Source organism: Mytilus californianus, unplaced genomic scaffold, assembly GCF_021869535.1.
Source record: "Mytilus californianus isolate M0D057914Y unplaced genomic scaffold, xbMytCali1.0.p SCAF_2, whole genome shotgun sequence".
NCBI classification, from domain to species: Eukaryota; Metazoa; Mollusca; class Bivalvia; order Mytilida; family Mytilidae; genus Mytilus; species Mytilus californianus.
Genome location: NW_026262668.1, coordinates 61,113,211 through 61,134,415, shown reverse-complemented (window position 1 = coordinate 61,134,415; position 21,205 = coordinate 61,113,211). Strand labels below are relative to the sequence as shown.

The following is a 21,205-nucleotide window of genomic DNA, read 5'->3' as shown; positions in this document are numbered from 1 at the left end:
TCGGAAATATTTGTGATATGACGTATAAATGTAGTGTTTTGTACTTCCTAAATATGTCTTTGAAACAATCTTTTTTCCACAGAAAACGCCAACTTTTGAGAAAATATCCAAATTCGGAGACCGTTATCGATCCGTGTATTATACGCCTTCGCGCATGCTCAGTCGACGTACTGTCCTATAAAGCGCACCACCAAACGGTGTATATTAGATTTGCTATAAACACGGGTCATAATCACACCTGAACTTCGTCATTAAATAGGGTTGACACTACTAAATTCAATCATTGTCACATTGTTTCCGGTTGTAGTACTTTAATCAGTTTGACTTTATAAGTAACAATAGGAATACTAAAAATCCAGACTTAAAATAAGGCGTAGGTACAGTTTCCAATTTGTTAGCCAGCATGACGTAAAAAACGACGAATCAAAGAATTCAACTTTATATATAACTAATATAGAACAATGCTGTTGATTACAAATTACACCACTCCAGACCTTTTGTTTTCTAAATATTTAATATTACAAATAATTAATAATTTCCAGGTCGACGGGTTCAAACAGAAAGATTTTGAAATCAAAGAAAAACCGTGCCTCTTATAATCAACATGACTTTATTATTACTAAAATTCCAGACTAAAAATAAGGCTTTATCATAATTAGATACTCTAATTCAGTCACGGACCCGCGACGTCGCGGGTGTGTTCTAGTGAACCATAATTTCTAAAGAAGATAGTTAGCCATAATTTTACAAACGTTTTGTTGCACTGTAAGTAGTTTGTACTTTATATCCTTCAGTTCCCTAAAGTCGGCCATTACCCAAAATCAGTCACATATTAAAATCACCATTTCCTATGGGTATACTGTAGATTTTCCAGCTCACTTATCATAGGTCAAGTGCATCTGGCACCATTGAAAATTACAAATGAAAAAAACAAGTAACATTCTATTGTTTCCTGGGAAAATTAATTCAGTTTTGCAGTATATTTGTCTTTTGAGTCATAAAAAAATCTTGGCGTATAAGGATAATTATTGGGTGAATGCCTTATTTGACATATTTATGCTGAAGAGTGGATAATGTTAAAATTAGGTTATTCATATTTGGTCAAACTTCCTAATTTCATTTAACTGGGTGCCTTTAACCATTTGTTTAAAAAGAAGTACCACTGAAACAAAGTTTTGCAGCAATTTGCTCTTTACATGATTTGTAACAAATTTTCTATTTTTTCCATAATGGTGGTGGCTATGCATGAAGGAATAAAGGAACATCAACCAATATTCTTGACGAGGATCATAAATGTATCATTTTAAGAAAGTATTTTTCCTGCACACGCCTTCAATGACCTTTAACATTTTTTTGTATTGGATTGTTTGTCCAATTTTCCTTTTTCAGAAAATAAAGGAAGTCATATGAATATTTGAGGTCATATTTTCTAACTCTTATAAGGTATAAAACCACTAAATCATAGCCCCATTGCTTTCTATGTTAAATTCTGCAATTTCAAGCATTAATTGCTACTTTGTCTTAAGTTCAAATAAAGTGGCAGTCATTTCATGTTAAAACTATACCTTATCCTGACTTCTGCTGAAAAATTCAACATACCTTTAATTGCATATTAGAGCGTACTGGTTCCCGGAAGTTTGATAGTAAAAAAACCGGTACTTCTGATCTGAACAACAGGGAAAATGTGCCCTTCTATTATAATTTTATATACTTCTTTATTATTAAAAAAAAACTTTCAAAGAGAGTTCTACAGTGATCCCAAGTCCCAAGGCTTTCATTTGATACCAAAACTATCCTAATATTTCACCTATTGACAAAGATGCAGCTATGCGGAGGAACTATTTTGTTTGAAATATGTACTACTTTCTTGTATGTTCTTTCCGACCGGGCCTGGATTAGTGGTTCTATACCATACAGGATTCAATTCTAGTGCTTTCAAAGTAAGAGATTTGCCATAAGTTTATGAGAAATGGCTTATAATGGATAAGGCATGAACGATGCAATTACAGGGTGGAAAAAGCTTAGACGGGTCATTTTGGCTACCTGGGTTAATAAGTGGTCCATAATGTAAAATAAAAATATCAATTTTTTTTATCATTTTTGAGCGGCATCTCAATTGAAACTTTCTTATGTACAAATTATATTTGATCTTGCTTTAATTTTGTTACATAGTTAGACTCAAACAAGAGTGCAAACGCTGAAATGTCTCGCATGCTTGAATTAGGATTGGATGGATGTTGAAAGTCTGTAATTTATTTGGCCGTTTTATTTCTTTCATTTATTATTCGAGCGTCACTGATCAGTCATTTGTAGACGAAACGCGTGTCTGTCGTACACAATTTTAATCTTGGTATTTTTGAAGAGTTTAAATAATGGTTTTGCTACAAATGTCATATAAAATTAACATTATCAATGATCCATGAAAATGTGTTCAAGGTCACATAAATCATGCCAGACAGACATATACACCTTATAATCGTTCCATACACCAAACAGAGTGGTCATATTGTTTGTAGTACCTGAGAAACAAACAAAACCACAAAAACTAAACATTGATCAATGCACGATGAAAATGGGGTCAAGGTCATATGAAATCTATCAGACAGACATGTACACCTTACAATCATTTCATACACCAAATACAGTTGACCTATTGCTTATATAGTATCGGATAAAATGACAAAACTATGAAAACTTAATATTGAACTCTTTCGTTGCAAGCGGGACAAAAATGCTTATTGCAAGACAAATGGGGATCTGTAGATGTTCACTTTACTTTTCCAGAATATATTCTTTTAAGTTCAATTATTTATAACTACTTACCATATTGAAATTGAGATAAGCATGGTTTAAAGGCAAAGCAAATCTGACATCATCGGCTCTGATCAACCCGTGATTAGTAATAGTAAACTCGAGGGTATCTTCTTCACCCAATTCATATGGAATAGTATTCACCTTTGCAGGGTCTACTGTAACTACTGGCATTGGGACCTGTAGGGTTACAAATATAGCAAACAAGTTATCACTGTTTATGCATGGTTAAAACTTATAAAGTCATTCTTTAATATATGTTATTAGACGCATAGCATGAACTTTATCACAATATACTAGTAATTCAAATTTTATATGGAAAGAAAACAACGCATTGCATGATGAAACTTCATACAGAACTCTATGTATCGATTCATTACTTTTAAATATCACCTGATCTGAAAACTTATCCTTCTATTACTTCGAGGGTTTACCAAGCTGAATGTGCCAGTGACCTCAAAGTAATACAAATTGTGCCTATTTCTCAATATGATTATTAACTTTGATATGAATTTCATAACAATCATGCAAAAATGGTATGCCTTTACAAGACAGTATGGACGGACGCATTGATACACAGATACACGGAAGGACACCTTGTATTTTAACATCACTATCACATCATTAAGGCGGAGGCATAAAGGAACCAGACACCATGGCCCCCTACAATTATAGGCAGGCATACAAACATATTAACACAGGATCTATCAGCTTACATGAGTTTCAAAAGTAGATTCCAATGTGATGACATATTTATCTTGGACTGTAGTTGGTGTTACTGTCCAGGTGTATTTTACAGCTATCCGTTGCAAGAAAACTTCCTGTTTATCACTGTCAGATGATGCTATGATGACAGCTGAATATGAACTATGACCCACTGCTTGTGCATAAAGAGTATACTGGTCTTCGTGTATATCTTCAAATATTACAAATCCTACAACATAAAACATACCATATCAGATTGTATGATATTTTGTATGATTTTAAATAATCACATCGATAAAAATTTCATAGCTTTTTACGGAAAATACATAGGAAGGTTTTAACTAAAAAGTAATATCAAATTATTGATTTCAAGATTCTCCTCTGCATAAAATCAGACGTCTTCAACTTTTAAAAGTGGTGTAATAGGAAAAACCGCTGCCCTGAGTACAAGTTGATGAATGTCTGGTTAAAAAAAAAAAATAACAAGTAATGGATCAGGGGATTCGCCAAAGAAATTTTATCAATGAAGTATGACCAAAACCACGACTGTATCAACCATTAGAGCCCCGTAACTAAAAAAAATACAATTCTAAGAATAAATAAAAAGGAGATGCAGTTAAAAGTTGTTATAGGGTTATGTGAAAGAAAACAAATACTTTGTTTAAAACATTTAAAGCTTTTAAAGCATCGTCGGTGATGTGATTCACCAAACTGAACTGAACATCCACAGTGTCAACCATTACATTACATTATTTCTTTACACACTCATGTAAGCTGATAGTTCCTGTGTTATTATGTTTTTATGCCTGCCTATACTCGTAGCAGCAGTTGTTGGAAGACCTCTTTTCAAGTACTCAAAGCAATATACATTTATGGGTAAAAATGATTCTTAATTTGATAAATTGTATTCGAGCAAATTCTTGTTATTTAAATGTATCATTTTCAACAGTTAAGTAAACTTTTGTAGATAATTCTCTTATCTACAATCATATCATTGATATGGTCATATTCATAAATTAACTGTTTACAAAACTTAGAATATTTTGGTATATTTAGGACTTTCTTCCCAAGGAATAGATTACCTTAGCTGAATTTGGCAAAATCTTCCGGAAATTTTCAGTATTTTTGTGATTTTACTTTTTAGGCCTCAATGCTATTCAACTTCGTACTTTATTTGGTCTTTTTAACTATTTGATTAGAGTGTCACTGATGAGTCTTTTTTAGACGCAACACGCGTCAGGCGTACACAATGTTAAACCTGGTATCTATGATGAGTTTGTTTTTTATTTAGAAATAGCAACTGTTCATCCTTTTAATATATGAGATTGAATTGTCACCCTTACGGATTTAGCTATTGGGACCATTTAATTTTTTTCTTTGTACAAACTCCTGTTTAACATTTCAAAACAGCTATCAAAACTCGGGATAAATTATTAATTGATTGATTTATGGGGTTTAATGCCACTTTCAGAACCACAATTGGCTATTTAGTGGCGGTCAGTTTTAATTGGAGGAGTACCTGGAGACAACCACCGACCTTGGGCAGTCCCAGTCATTTAAGACTGGAGTCGAATACACATGCAACGTGCGGGGTTCAAACTCACATCTTCAGCCTTGATAGGCTTGTGATACATTAGTTGAACTATTTAGACCACCCTGCCACTATAGCGCCTCAAAATGATTAATGATTTTAGCCCGAAAAGTAAATTTGAGCTCGGAACAGGATTTCTATTAAAAAACAACTGATAGAAAAGATTACCGAAAAGATCATAAATCATGAATCCAATGACAACAGACAACATAAGGATTAAATAAAGGCAACAGTAGTATACCGCTGTTCGAAATTCATAAATCGATTGAGAAAAAAACAAATCCGGGTTACAAACTAAAACTGAGGGAAACACATCAAATATAAGAGGAGAACTACGACACAACAGAAACACAACATTAAAATGTAACACACACAGAAACGAATTATAATATAACGTAGAACCAATTCATGTTTAGCAAATAATTAACAGAATAATTTTAGGTGGTATAAATCAAAATCAATTATATGCAGATAATCAAACCTATCATTTCTATATATTGACCATCTTACACAGTATTGAGGTCAAGAATTTGTATTAAGTTGTTTATTTAAAGTATCTGTTCAACTATGTAATGCAGGTCTTATGTAATGTGGTCAAATGGGATTGACATTAAAGAGTAGGGGATTTCAATTAAAACTCGACTGAGTGTAATTGTGTATTAATCATGACCGTTGCACTCATATTGGTATTGTATCAGTACTCTTACTTATTAGTAGAAATACCAAACTAGCCAGCAAATAGACAAAACTAATGACATCAACTTAGATAAATTGCTCTTAAGATATAACCCATTTTTTATCATTTAATGTTAGCACATTTACTAGACATGAGAAGTATGAACAACCTATTTCAAAAATGTTAAAATCAAACGAGAGCTTGTCAGTTTGGCACATTACATTGTTTAAAACGTGTAAATATACAAAAAAAAGCTAGCAAGAACTATCATTAGACGTGCTTAAAAATTGTTGAATTTCAAATTTTATAATCACTTTAACATTAATTATAATTTTCTTAGGTGCCGGTAATTTTTTGTGATTATGCTACTGATAATGGTTTTAAAAAATAGGTTATAAAACAAAACAATTGATGATTTCATAAAAATATCAAGCTCAAAGCTTTCTGCAAACTACAAAATTGATGGGGCAAGTGAGGTATTATTACCAATTAGCGTCTGTCGTTGCCCTTCAAATTTTACATAAATCTTCTCCGCTGAATAAAAGGGCCAACTGATTTAAACTTGGGTACAATCGTTATTCGAGTATTTAGTTTCAAAACATGTTAAGGAATCCTGCCATCCAACCAAAATGGTCGACATGGCTTAAAAATAAAGCATAGGGTAAAGTGCCAGTTTTGTCTATTATCATAAAAACCGCTATAGATAACAAATAATCGGACATGAACAGAAATGACCAAATGTTGAGATCTACGTACTGTCTATTTGTACCAAAACTAACAGAAAACTCCATATTGGAGTAATTGCCCTTATATGAGAATTCAAGAAATTAAGAAACATATATATTTTCTGATGTTATCTAAATGATGCAAGAAATGGTATAAACATATGATACTAATTTCATATTTACAATCATCATTTCAGGTACAAAACTTAAATAATACTTTCCATTACTATGAATGTGATAATCTTTAAAACAGAAATGTTAAACCCCACGAAGAAACGATGTTTTCACCAATCAGAAAATTGGCACTCACTAAAATTGTAATTACACAGTAATCCCATGAAGTTTGGAGTAGCATTAAAAAGTATTTACATTTCTTAAAACTACCTCAATGCAATTTAATATGTTTTTCCCTAACCAATTCTAACAAAATGACTGATTTTCTAAATAAGATATATCAATAACCTGTCTCATTTGTTGTGAATCTTTTCTCTGAATATTGTCTTCTCGGATTAATTAATCGAACTTCAGCTCCACTCACCAGTGGTGCACCAGATGCAAAGTATGTATACTCATCTTTCATCGTAATAGTCAGATTCAGCTTTATTATTGATGTGATATAAAATCTATAGGATATCGATGCTACTGTTAGATCTGTGTTCAAAACTATGGTACCTCTCATCTCCCCCAATCCATCATTTAAACCAGTTGTGACAACTAAAGACATCATGGCTATTTCATTTGGACCTATCGTGATCCCATTATTGTTTTCATTGCTGTCTAGACTGCCAATTGTTGCAAACGAAACCAGGGAAAGTCTGTTATCATTTGGAAGAGATACTTTGACATTCGTCGCAGCAACTTCCCCATCATTGTGAACCTGAACATCTAGTATTTTCTGAGTTCCACGTACAATGTTTTCTCTTAGTGTAGCAGGTGTGAATACAAGCAGTGGTTTACGTATTGAGAATTGCATGTTCACTTGAAGCCTTGTTTCTGTTCCTTCTGGAGTTGAAAATATTATATAAATTCGTCCATTCAGTGGTCGGGCTTCTGTCACAATAAAATCAAATGTATAAGTTTCAAAGGCATCAAAGGAATCCAAGAAAATATTTTTGACAGTACTTGACATCTTTGCTGACTGGAAATAGGTTCCATAAATTCCATCTACCTATTTATATAAAATTATATTAATTAAAAGTATTTTTTTTTATATATTTATACTTGTGTGGATGCAGATTTAATGTTTAGTATATATGTAAGACTCAGATCAACGTTCGGTCTCTAATCGACGTCAGTTTCTCAAATCGACGTCCAAATATGACGTTATAATGAAATAAGATTCCAAATCGACGACTTATTTTATGCCCCTCTAATCGACGTCCAATATTTGGCTTCTCCAATCGACGTCCCTTTTACGGACTTGCCACAATATTACGTCACAATTTGAATGAAAACAACTGTCATATTTCTGATTTGAAACAGGTATTTTCCGAAAACAAATGGTTTGGTTTAACCTAAAACTAAAACAGTTGTTAAAAAGATAAGATTTTATATCTTGCAGAGTCCAAATATTAATACTTTTCAACTATTGACTGTATTTCTTTATTCTGTTAATTGTTTGAGACTGTATATTGCTCCCTAGATGTCTTTCTATTATATTTGTCGTTGGGTTGTTGTCTCATTGTCGTATATCCACATGTCATTTATTTAAATGAAAATGAAAGGAATAAGACAACCGGTAGATCGAGTTGATTAACTTCTTTCACCAAAATATTTATATGCATGTACATGTAATATGACGTCAGTGCTTGTCTTATTGTCAATTACTGGTGTTTGTCCTTTTATTTTTATTTAGGTGATTATTTGGGACGGGATGTTGTCTATTTTGTTGATCAATGAGCGGATACTCCTATCGATAGGATATCGTTTTGGTAGTGTAATACACGGCGTCATATTGGACGTCGATTGGGGGTACAAATATTGGACACAGGTTTTAGAACGTGTCTGTACATTGGACGTCGATTTGAGGAACGGACGTCAATTAGAGACCGGACATCGATCTGAGTCTAACATATATACATAATATATATATATAATTCGTCTCAAATTTAGCCCAACAATGTAAGATCTGTCAATTTGTGTTCTTCCCTCAGCAGGATTTGAACCCTTGCTTCTGTGACATCGTGGCAACACCACCTGCAATGTTCAGGTCCTAGACGACTAAAATTGTGGTGAATTGGTGAACAGTGGTTGTCGTTGGTTCATGTCTGTCATATTTGTTTTTTTCGTAAATTGTTTTGTTATAAATTAGGCCGTTAGTTTTCTCAATTGAATTTTTCATATTTTTCATGTCGGGGCCTTTTATAGCCGACTATACGGAATGGTTTTTGTTTTATTGTTGAAGGTCGTACAGTTGCCTACAATTGCTAACATCCACTTCATTTGAACTTTGGTGGATAGTTGTCTCATTGACAATCATACCACATCTCCTTATTTTTATATTGGGTCTCAATTATGGTGTTTAGCCTGTCTAACCACGAGTTATCTGATGGAGAATGTCTGTCATAAAGTTGTCACATGTTAAGACGTATATATATATATATATATATTGGACTTGGGACCAATGGATCTTTTTCTCCAAAACTTAACATAAAAAGGTTGTTTTAGGGGCATTTAATAAGTTCACATGTTAGTATACAATTTTCCTTCTCTAAAAATTGCCAATTGATTTTGAAACAATTATATGACACTGAAAATGAAAAGCTGCAGGATGGCATGATAGAAGATATTTGTAAAAGTTAACAGACGACGGACGACGGACGCCAAGTAATGAGCTAAAAAGCTGCTAAGGGGGAGATTGCTTAGTACACAAAATACACAACTGATTAAACAGAAGTAAGAAAGGTATATGTAATCCCATTTATCTTTTCATTTAAAAGTAGAAGAAAAACTGAGACAATCTTATAAATGATGCACATACCTACTGATAATTAGCTCTAGACGAATATTTTAAAGTTTTGCATACTTACACGACTGGAGATACTGAAAATATGTTGCTCCCCTACATTTACTAAGGATGTTATATTTTTGAATACAACAGTGTTATTTTCTATGACAGCATTCCATGTTACATAATGTGGCACACATCTCATTCCCAGTACTGTCCAATTAAATGATCCATTTCTTGATGGTTCCACTGGGTGACTAGCAACCTAATAAAACAAATACAAAGTTTGAATTAAAACTCTGACTCAATAAGAACAGGATTTGTTTACTTTTAAGTTGTACTGAAATATTTCTTAACAAACATACGTGCCCATAAGAAACCACGCCTTGTTCCAAGTATTACAGGTGTTCTATTTAAAATTACCAGTCTTCTTTAGTTAGAAACCAAAACAAACAAAAGGGTAAACACATCGTCATTCAAAAGCAATCAAACCTGTATTGAGTTTACTAAAAATTTCGGCAATATTTGACTTATTTGTTGATCTTGTCTTGCTGATCGTTTTTGCTATTCTAAGTGTTCATATATCTTTTATAGTTTTTAAGATAAGAGGCCAACATGAAAAAAAGGTAAAAATCGTCATAATTAGGAGTCGACTAACTGGTCCTTATTGCTATTTAACGTTTCTCTCTATCCGTTATAATTTGTAAGAAAATGTGTAACAAAGAGCTGCGCCATGAGCGCATGATACGCCCGTCGCTTTTTCAACGAAAAAAAAAGTTCTGTAACTCCTCAATGTCATATCAGAAATTTATATAATAACTAAAGGGAGCTTATTTTAATAGATATAAACCAGTCACCAAAGTTTCATGAAAACTTCTCAAAGTACTTTTGAGTTATTGTCCGAAAACTGGAAAATCCCCCCTTTTTATGAATAAAATCCCATTACTCGGAAACGCAAAATCTAAGTTAAAAAAATGAAAAAGGGAGCTTACGTCAATAGATATAAACAATTCACCAAGTTTCATGCAAATTGGTTAAAGCGTTTTTGAGTTATTGTCCCACATGTTGATGACGGACGGACAGACGCGACGGACAGACGGACGGACAGACGGACGGATGAACGGACAAAGGTATACCATAATATGTCCCGTAAACAGGCGTATAAAAATGAAAGAAAAATGTGTGTTAAAATCGTCATTTAAGGGCAATAACTTCTATAAGCAGTCATCTGACAGTTTTGATATGCATAGACAGCAGGCAGATCATACTATTCTCAAAAATTCTTCCCTGTCAGATTTTAATTTTTTATAACGGTTTTCAAAATAAAACAAAACTTGCATTGTACTAGAATGTTCTATATCTAGCCTTGTCAGCAATGTTGATTGGCAGACAGGGTCATCGGACACATATTTAAAACAAGATACCTTAATAATGATTATGGGCAGCTTTCGTTAAATTTGGTCTAGTATATGTTCTCCCATTTATTTGTATTGTAGTCCTGTCATGTAATGTTGTCATTTTAATGTTATATTTAACATTGCCATAAAAGCGGGAGGTTTGGCTAGCCACAAAACCAGGTTCAGCCCACCATTTTTTTCTTAAAAATGTCCTGTACCAAGTCAGGAAAATGGCAACTGTTATCGTATAGTTTGTTTCTGTGTGTGTTGCATTGTCGTTTGTTGTTTTTAACTTCAGTGTTTCTGTTGTTTCGTTGTCCAGATGTACTATATTGTATTGTTTATTTGCATAATTCTCTGTCCGTAATGTTGTACTGTATTCATGTCATGTAATAGTGTCATTTTGGTGTTATATTTAACATTGCCATAAAAGTGCAAGGTTTGGCTAGCCACAAAACCAGGTTCAACCCACCATTTTTTTCTTAAAATGTCCTGTACCAAGTCAGGAAAATGGCCATTGTTATATTATAGTTCGTTTCTGTGTGTGTTACATTTCAATGTTGTGTTTCTGTTGTGTCGTAGTTCTCCTCTTATATTTGATGAGTTTCCCTCAGTTTTAGTTTGTAACCCGGATTTGTTTTTTTTTCTCAAACGATTTATGAATTTCGAACAGCGGTATACTACTGTTGCCTTTATTTAGGAGAAGAAGAGTTTAGTAAAAGTTAATGGACGATGACGACGACGAACAAAGGACGACGGAAGATGAACGGCAAGTGATGTGAAAAGCTCACTTGGCCATTCCGAAATTATTTACCTTCTCCAGGTATTTATCTTATACCCTTATTTCAATTCAGTTATTGCCATATGCATATTCCACAAAGTATGTATATCAGATTTTAACTTTGTCTTTGTTTCATATCTTTTTTTCAAATTCAGAAACATATTTTGGCCTTGACCTTGCAAATTATTATTTTTATTTCAATTGAAGAGTGGCAGCACATAGTTCAGGCCAAAATACATAAGAACCTTGATTCTCTTTTATGACCTATTGCCTCATTTTAAATGAAATAACCACTGCAGACATTTTATATCATAGTAAAATTGATAAGCATCATTTTGAGTAATATATATTTAAAAAAATTATATAAAGATAGGTTAGATGTAAACAAAGCGGTTTCAGGCACACAAAATATATCAGAACATCAATTCCTTACTCACAAGTTTTTACCAGCTTTAAATCATATTTCTAATAATCTTATTACTAGTTGAGTTTGAGAGTTGAGAATCTTATTACAAGTTTCTACCAGCTTTTTATCCTATTTCTAATAATCTTATTACTAGTTGAGTGGGGACCATTTATATTTTCTAGTTTGATTAGATTACCATGGCAAGAAAGAAAGGGTGAAAAAATGCCTGGTCATCAAATTTAAAATTTAATCATCGCTTCGCACGCATGAAATTCATATGTTGGTTTCATTTTTTAATTTATACTTACTGCTGATATGATTCCTACATCATCTGGATAAGGATGATATGTGGCAAAAAAACTACTAGAAGATAATGGGTCAGTCAGCGCAGGCAGAACTCTAATTCTTTTACTGTATGAGCTGACTACTCTAAAACGTAAGGTAGCAAATATGACTTCAAGTATATTTCATAAAGCAAATATGACTACAGGAGTATTCCATAACGCATATATGACTACTGAAATATTCCACAAAGCACATATGACTACAGGAATAAGACATAAAGTTAATATGACTACATGAATATTGAATAACGCATACATGACATCAGATATATTTTATAAAGTAAATATGACTTCACGTATATTCAATAAAGTAAACATGAATTGCTGTATATTTCAAAAAGCAAATTTAACTTCAAGTTCATCCCATCCAGAAAATATGACTTCGGTTACATTCTACAATGCAAACATGACGGCATGTGTATTCTATAAAACAAATATGACTTTAAATATATTACGTAAAGCAAAAATATGACTTCATTTATATTCCATAAGGCAAACGTTTTACATGACTTCGTGTTCATTCCTTAAATAAAGTATGACTTCATGTATATTCAATAAATCAAACTTGACTTTTAGAATATTACATAAATCAAACTTGACTTATAGAATATTACATAAATCAAGCTTGACTTTTAGAATATTACATAAATAACACTTGACTTTTAGAATATTACAAACTGAGATAAAATCATTTTACCGGTAAGGGAAAAGATTCGTAAATGTATGACGAGTTATTGTTTTTCAAGTTGTATTGAACTCAAACTTATGTGAATAAAAAACTTAAAAACTGCAAGTTGTCTAATTATAAATCGATTATCAATGTCTACAGACGAGTTAACGCACTTCAGCAAGGTCAAAATATCGATCAATAATTAGTTGTTTGCTGGTTTTAACGCCACTTTCATTATACTTGGCTTTCCATGCCAGTATAGAAAGCCAGAGAAAACCACCGGCATTCGACAGGAAAACGAGACCCGCCTGTCTATTTTAAAAGATTTAAGCAAAACCCATTTTGCCGAAGAAAGAACCAAAGTCACAGCTTCAGTTTTGACATGCTAGTGGCCATTTAAGTACTACGTAGACCACTCGGCAATCTAGTTCCCTACACATATCGACAGTTCCAGTTTACTTATGATAAATGAATATTCTATATCAAGGTTGAAACTCTTTAAAATGGATAGCATTTGTTGAATGTGGTTCGTCTTTGATATATCTGTAATATTTGCCACTGAACGACGAAACGATCTATTAGTCATTCATAGGGACGGCGGAAATGTATTCTTACAACTGGAGTAAAATTAATAGTTTAGGGAATTTTGACCATCAATATCATTTTCTACGTACTGTTAAGGGGACGACCATGAAATTGTTTGAGGAGAGGGGACAGTATATGATTTTCGGGTAGAGAATATCAATTTTCCCCTTTTGCTTAGCCGGCTTATTTATCTAAAATTGTCTTTTTTCAGAAGATTCATTAAATAGTCCCCCTCCCAGAATATCAAAAGGTCGTTCCCACATAAACAAAGAAAAACTTTATTATTTTTTATACATATTAATAGAGAAAATTGATTAAGAGATTTTTTGATAGCTGCGTAACATCAACAATCGATAAACAGTACACGTTAATGTTAATGCGAAATGTCTCAGAATATACTCTGATTTATGAAGACCGATACACTGAGTTGATATTTTAAAATGATGACTCCGTTAACAGTCCGAAAAAGAACTCATTGTTTAATATTTTGACAAGGCTTAGTCTTTGCTCTTATACTGCTGATAACTACAAAATTAATACCATTTGTAAAGTCTTTGGTTTTTTTTTGGATTTAGACAAACCCACGACCTCTAGGCCTGTACTTGGGGAAAATACACGCTACCGTGAAACTACCGATGTGGTTATACAAGAAAATAATCTAGAGTTAACTAGAACTTAATCAAAAGCAACAAAATTTGTATAGGATATTTCAGGTAAAAGACTTTCATTTATAACCGCCCTTTCAAATAAGGTTGACATATTATGTGTGCCATTCTTCCTGTGTGGAAGTACTCTTGTAAAAAAACTCTTTTCTTTTGAAGAAGACTTATGTACATACGATAATGTGGGGCCTGTCATCATGACTGGTACAAAATGTATATTATCTTTAATTTTGATCTCAATGTCGAAGTATCAATGTCGCATTATTCGTATTGAAGTTACCTGTCCAAATAAAGTCCTAATTCTTAACCTTTTTGACTTGATTTTAAAGGAGTTGGTGTAATTTATTTGTCAATCTTAATTGTTCATGATATTGGTACTCTTAAAAAGTTATCGGTTTCTACCTTTGTGTTCGTGTGACATTAAATCAAAAAGAAATAGATTTTAGGTTTGAAGGTTAGAAATTTTTCATACAATAACATCTTGAACTAATTTTAGCCAGACTATTAAATTCTGTGGTATTAGACAATCTGAGTGTAGAGAATATACGGAGAAGTGCTAAACGTCAAAATGTAATATTGGGAGGGGAATTGTGTTTTCGTCATCGGTTAAAATTGTTATAAACTGACTACTTAAATTTTCAAATATTTGTGCAAGCTTGTCTAGTTTTCATTTACCAAACAAAAAACGATATTACGATAACATTTACAGCTCGCCTTTCTCATATGATATTCAAATAGAAGCGGATGCTTCGCATGCTCAAGTCAATAGTTATTCCTGAAACACATTGCACACACACTTAATCTTACATGACACAAACATGCACAGTCATGCAGGATTCAAAGATTCGTTGATGGGTAAAATAGATACACATCTAGCATATTCGACAACACTTTAACTTTTTAAGCTAGGAAATCCAAACGGATCAAGGTTTTAAAAGTTCTTTAAAGGACTATACTTTTTTTAATTTCCCACGTATTCTTCTTTCGTTTTGATAGCAATCTAAACTAGGTGCGTAAAGATGGGTACGATGCCCGTGTTAAAGATTGAAGCTTGAAAAAGATTAAACAGCAACAGTAAGACCACATCAATCTGATATGTTGTTCTTCAGTCATCTACTGTAAAATTTAAGGAGGGGGGGGACGATGTTTTTTTGTTGATTTTTTTTAAGGCTCTATAAGAGAATTAAGCGATCTATATATATTTGTTTTTAGATTAACACCTTTTATACGTTCAGGAAGGATCGACGGCTTTTTCAATTCCAGTGTCAAATATACAGTAAATTCATATTCTGATCAGTATACACAATATAAGTATGTACCATGCTTTGTGATTCGACTGCCACACTATTTTCAAGTCTTTTGTTTGATACTGTCGGGGATTGAGTACACCACCTTTCACATTTGCAGAGAGCATGCTACTAAGATTTCAGTACAATAATGAAGATAGACTATAAGATTTAGTTCTAAATATTTAAAAACCCAATAGGGTATCCTGTCGAAGAGGTTAACATTTCAGTACTATAGTTTGCTTATACGGATAGGTAAGACTAGGATGAACCTAGCCTGTTTTCGTGTTTATAAAGAAATCTGATTACAGTAGTTGTCGTCTGTTTATGTAGTTCATACGTGTTTCTCGTTTCTCGTTTTTATATAGATTAGACCGTTGGTTTTTCCGTTTGAATGGTTTTACACTAGTAATTTTTTGGGGCCCTTTATAGCTTGCTGTTCGGTGTGAGCCAATGCTCCGTGTTGAAGGCCGTACCTTGACCTATAATGGTTTACTTTTATAAATTGTGATTTGGATGGAGAGGTGTCTCATTGGCACTCATACCACATCTTCCTATATCTAATTATAACGCATGTCTAGGCGATGCCCGGAAATACCGTGCAAAATGTGTAAATATGCAACCACGTAAAGCATGGTAAAATTAATCTGATTCTTCTTCTAAATAAAGTTAAACGCTCTTTTGCGCTTTAGAACTCTTCTGGCAAAATTCTGTGAGTGGTCGGAATGAGGCATGTTGTAAAAAGAAACTTCTATCCAACATATCTACTTTTATGGACAGTCCAAATATTCTGACGTAAACACGTTTTATGTTACAAGTATGATTGCAATCATTAATCATTACAAAATTGATTAAGATATTATTCATAGCATGGAAGTATTATATTGTCAATATAACACTTCCATGTTCATAGTAGGAACAATCAGAAACAAGCACATGTATGTTTTATATCAGTGAAGTTTTGAGCAGTCATGGTCCTAAATCCGACATCGGCGATTGTTACACCACTGTCCAAGTTAAGCGCTAACAGACATGTTTAAACCGCCTCATTTTATATGTTCCTGTCCCAAGTCAAGAGCCCGTAATTCAGTAGTTGTCGTCGGTTTTTCATTCTTGTTTGCTCTTAGGTTATTGTTTACGCATATACTGGCCGTACCGTTTAGATTTCATTTAATTTTCAATTGTTTTATATTGTTTTAATTGCTTTTAATTGATAGCTTACTATACGATATATCATTACAGTATTATTTATTTCAATGCTTATATTCTGCCATTGTTTGATTATTGTTGAAGTATATGGGGTAGTTGTTATGAAAGTGGGATCAATAAACTTAATAAGTTATTAAAGAAATCTGCAAGGGTTATAGTAGAAGCTGACATAATGACATCCTCCAGTTTATGGTTTAATAGTTTAAACTGGTTAAATGTGGAAAGACGAATTCAATATCAAAAGGCAATACTTGTATTTAAATCATTGAAGAATATGGTTCCTAACTATTTACAAGAAAACTTTCATTTTACTGATAATCAAAATTATAATTTACGTTCAGCTGATGAAAAACTATTAAATTTTCCGAAGCCAAAAACTAAGTTTTTGAAGAAAACATTTACATATTCTGGTTCTCAAATATGGAACAGTTTACCACAAGAAATAAAGATGATTAATACACTTGTATCTTTTAAAACAAAATGTTGCAAATTTCTCATAAATTGTGCAAACTTATATGCTTTTTCTTTAATATCTATATACAATTGTATATTGTGTATATATCAATATAATATTGTCATTATAATATTGTATATACTTTATAAACATGTTATTATTATTTTGAGGACTCTCAGGAAGATTTGTTTTAACTAATGGGATTATCCTCTTGAAATAAAGATTATTTATTTATTTATTTATTTATATACAATGAGTTTAGCCCATTGGTGACGGTCATGCGGTGAACCCATGTCTGTTGGTCTCTGGTGGATTTAGGTCTCATCCTAATTCTTGTACAAATCGGTTTTTTTATTTTTAATTGTAAGATAATAAAAATCTATAGAAGGCAATATTATTTTTAACATATCATCATGTCAACATAACCATTACACTGAGATTTACCTAGTACCATGGTCATATGTGTATTGATATCATGGAAAGATTGTCACACAAACTTGCATAAGAGTAGTGTCAATAGGCCGATTCTGCGGCACTTTCCATTTTAAGCACAAATGCAGCATAGGAACCCCAACCCCAAACATAAAATGCAAACGCAATACGTTTCAATTAGCCTAAGGGTAAAAACAAGAATGTCTTTCAGTTTAGCACAAAACCCAAACACCTAAGAAGGATGTAATCCTAGGGTAAATACAAATATGTCTTTTACACAAAACGTCAGAGATACCCCAGCCCCAAATACCTTAGAAGGAAGCATTCCCCAAATTGATATACATGAAGGGATGGCATCCAATAGTGTTGATATGAATATGGATCAGTTCAAAGAGAATGAAGAACTCAAAACTTGTGGTGCTCCACTCAAAAGAAAGAAGGGGTAGTTTTGTAAGAGTAAACCAGGGAAAGATGGTCTTTGCTGGAGACACAGTAAAGAACCACACCAGCAGGAGGATACCCCAGTTGTAGGGAATATTGTGGTGAAAACACCATGAAAGAACTTCGAAAAATCGCAAAGAAGGAGGGTCTTAAGGGATATAGTAGGAAACCCAAGGGGGAATTGGTTAAGTTAATTGAGACCAATACTGCCCACAAATTTACTCGCGAAGAGGTTTTTACCAAAAAGGAACTGAAGACCATTGCCAAAAGACGGGGAATTACCAACTATTCCCGACTAGGGAGAGCTGACCTGACCGAACTGGTGAAAAAGAACATTGAAAATGCCCCCGTTGAAGAGGAAATCAAAATTGTTAACCGACGCGATGCATTGAAAGGTGTATTTGGCACAATCACCATTGAACCCTTGAAACAGCATGATATGCTAACGTTTTTTAATGTAAGTCAAAGCACTATCGCCAGCACAATTTCAGATGCACTCACCAAAAAGAAGGCCCTAAAAGTGCAATTAGTACTACAGGTGGAGATGGTAAAAACAAACCCAGCGACCGGAGAAAATATCTACGTTATTCTCCACTTTAGATCTACCCTTACCACCATCGAGTTGGAAATAGCATTTATGGTCGAGAAGGTCAAAGAAAATATGGCTAAATACATGCGTGAAGGTAGTGGATAGACATTTGGTCATATTGAAAAGCTAGAAATCCACTTAAACAAGTTTAAACCTCTCAAGGGCAGTTCCTACATAGCATTGCCAAAACCGCTCGCTCAAAAGAAAGCTATCATCAATGTGCAGAATACTGATCAGGAATGCTTACGCTGGGCCATTCTTTCAGCCCTACATCATGAGGAAGTTGACAAAAACTGTACCAAACGGGTGGGTCAGTACAAAATGGGGGCTGATGAGTTCAATTTTGATGGCATTGAGTTTCCAGTCTCGCTAAAGGCCATTGACAAATTCGAGAGGCAGAACACCGACCTAAACATTAACGTCTTTGGCTTTGACGGTGTAAAGAAGGGTGAAGATGAAGAAGAGGACCTCCAAATATATCCCCTCAGAATATCTTAGAATACAGGTTCAAGACATGTGGATCTTCTGTTCCTGACCAATAAGAGCAAGCAGCACTATTGCTGGATTAAGAGCCTATCTCGACTTTTGAGCTGTCAAATCTCAGAGCATGGTCATGAACTGTTCTTTTGCCGCAGGTGTTTGTCTCACTTCTCAAGACAGGATATCCTGGATGAGCATATGGAGTATTGCAGTCAGAAGGATGCAGTAAGGATCGAGATACCAGAGGAAGGAACCCACATAGCCTTCCATAACCACAAAAAGTTGATGAGGGTTCCATTCGTCATTTATGCGGATTTCGAGTGTTTTACGGAGAAGGTCGACACTTGCCAGCCAGATCCATCACAGGCCTACACAAAGGCATATCAACAACATCGACCATCAGGTTTTTGCTATAGGGTGAAATATGCTCACGGTGATTACAAAGACTCAGTCATCTACTGTGGAGAGGATGCAGCTAAAAAGTTTGAACAGTGCATGGAGCAGGAAGTTAGGGAGATTGCTAAGCTTTACAAGGAAAACAAACCTATAGAGATGACCGACGCTGATAAGGAGATTTTTGGAGCAACCACAAACTGTCACATTTGCGGTGGTGAATTAGCTGGTGACAAGGTTCGCGACCACGATCACCTCACAGGTAAGTATCGCGGCGCAGCACACAACCAGTGCAACTTGGACTTCCAACTTCCAAGACATGTACCCATTGTTTTCCACAACTTGAGTGGATACGACGCCCATCTTTTTTGGTGAGCGAATTAGGAGTTGGCGAAGGTAAGATAAACTGCATCCCTAACACCGATGAGAAATACATCAGCTTCTCGAAAGAAGTAGATGGAGCATTGGAGATGAGATTCATAGATTCATACAGGTTTCTACCGAACTCCCTGGAAACCTTGGCAGGGAATCTTACAAAGGAACAATTCGGGGCAATAAAGAAGTGCTTTGGCGATCGATATGAACTGATGATCAGGAAGGGAGTATATCCCTATGATTACATGGATGGACCTGCCAAGCTAGAGGAAACACAACTACCACCCAAGGAGGAATTCTTCAGCAAACTCTATGGCACACACATCAGCGACGAGGACTGTGCACATGCTCAGCAGGTGTTTAAGGAATTTAGGTGTAAGACTTTGCGGGACTACCACAATCTATACCTGGAAAGTGATGTAGCCATATTGGAGGATATTTTTGAGGACTTCAGGAATATATGTATGGCTAACTATAAACTCGACCCTGCACACTATTTCACATCTCCAGGACTATCCTACGATGCAATGCTAAAATGTACAGGAGTGAGACTAGAACTCCTCTCGGACCCTGATATGCTGATGATGTTTGAGAATGCAACCAGAGGAGGTGTCGCCATGATCTCTCATCGACATGGCAAGGCTAACAATCCCTACATGAAGGATTTTGATAGCTCCCAGCCAACTAAGTATTTAACCTATCTTGACGCCAACAACCTCTACGGATGGGCGATGGTACAATCTCTGCCCACGGGAGACTTTGAGTGGGTAGAGCCAGAGGAGATTGAGGAGATCCTAGAGTACCCCGATGACCATGAATATGGTGCCATGGTAGAGTGTGATTTGGAGTACCCCGAAAAGATTCATGATGCCCACAATGACTATCCACTAGCTCCAGAGAATGTGGAGATAAATAAGGTGCGAAAGCTAGTGCCTCACCTAGGTAAGCGCGAAAAGTATACTCTCCACTACGGAAATCTCAAAATGTACCTGACGATGGGCATGAAACTCACCAAAACACGTCGGATTATCAGGTTTAGACAATCCCCATGGCTCAAACACTACATCGATCTTAACACCGCTCTCCGCACCAAAGCTAAGACCGATTCTGAGAAAGACTTTTTCAAACTTATGAATGTCTCAGTTTTCGGAAAGACCATGGAGAACATCCGCAAGAGAGTGGACGTCAAACTGGTCAATAGTGAAAAGCAGGCACTTAAGCTTGTAGCCAAACCCAACTTCGATCG

At 34.5% G+C, this 21,205-nt stretch overlaps 1 protein-coding gene across 1 annotated transcript in view; it reads right to left on the bottom strand.

The window, feature by feature from the left end:
* Positions 1-21,205, bottom strand: part of LOC127729013 (uncharacterized) — a 75,100-nt gene that overhangs the window by 20,378 nt on the left and 33,517 nt on the right. Inside the window, exons 11-15 of the mRNA XM_052236586.1 lie at positions 12,348-12,468; positions 9,538-9,720; positions 6,971-7,676; positions 3,528-3,745; positions 2,824-2,991 (exon numbers count right to left, since the gene is read on the bottom strand). Coding sequence (XP_052092546.1) covers positions 2,824-2,991; positions 3,528-3,745; positions 6,971-7,676; positions 9,538-9,720; positions 12,348-12,468 — 1,396 coding nt within the window. The remainder of the gene's footprint in view (positions 1-2,823; positions 2,992-3,527; positions 3,746-6,970; positions 7,677-9,537; positions 9,721-12,347; positions 12,469-21,205) is intronic.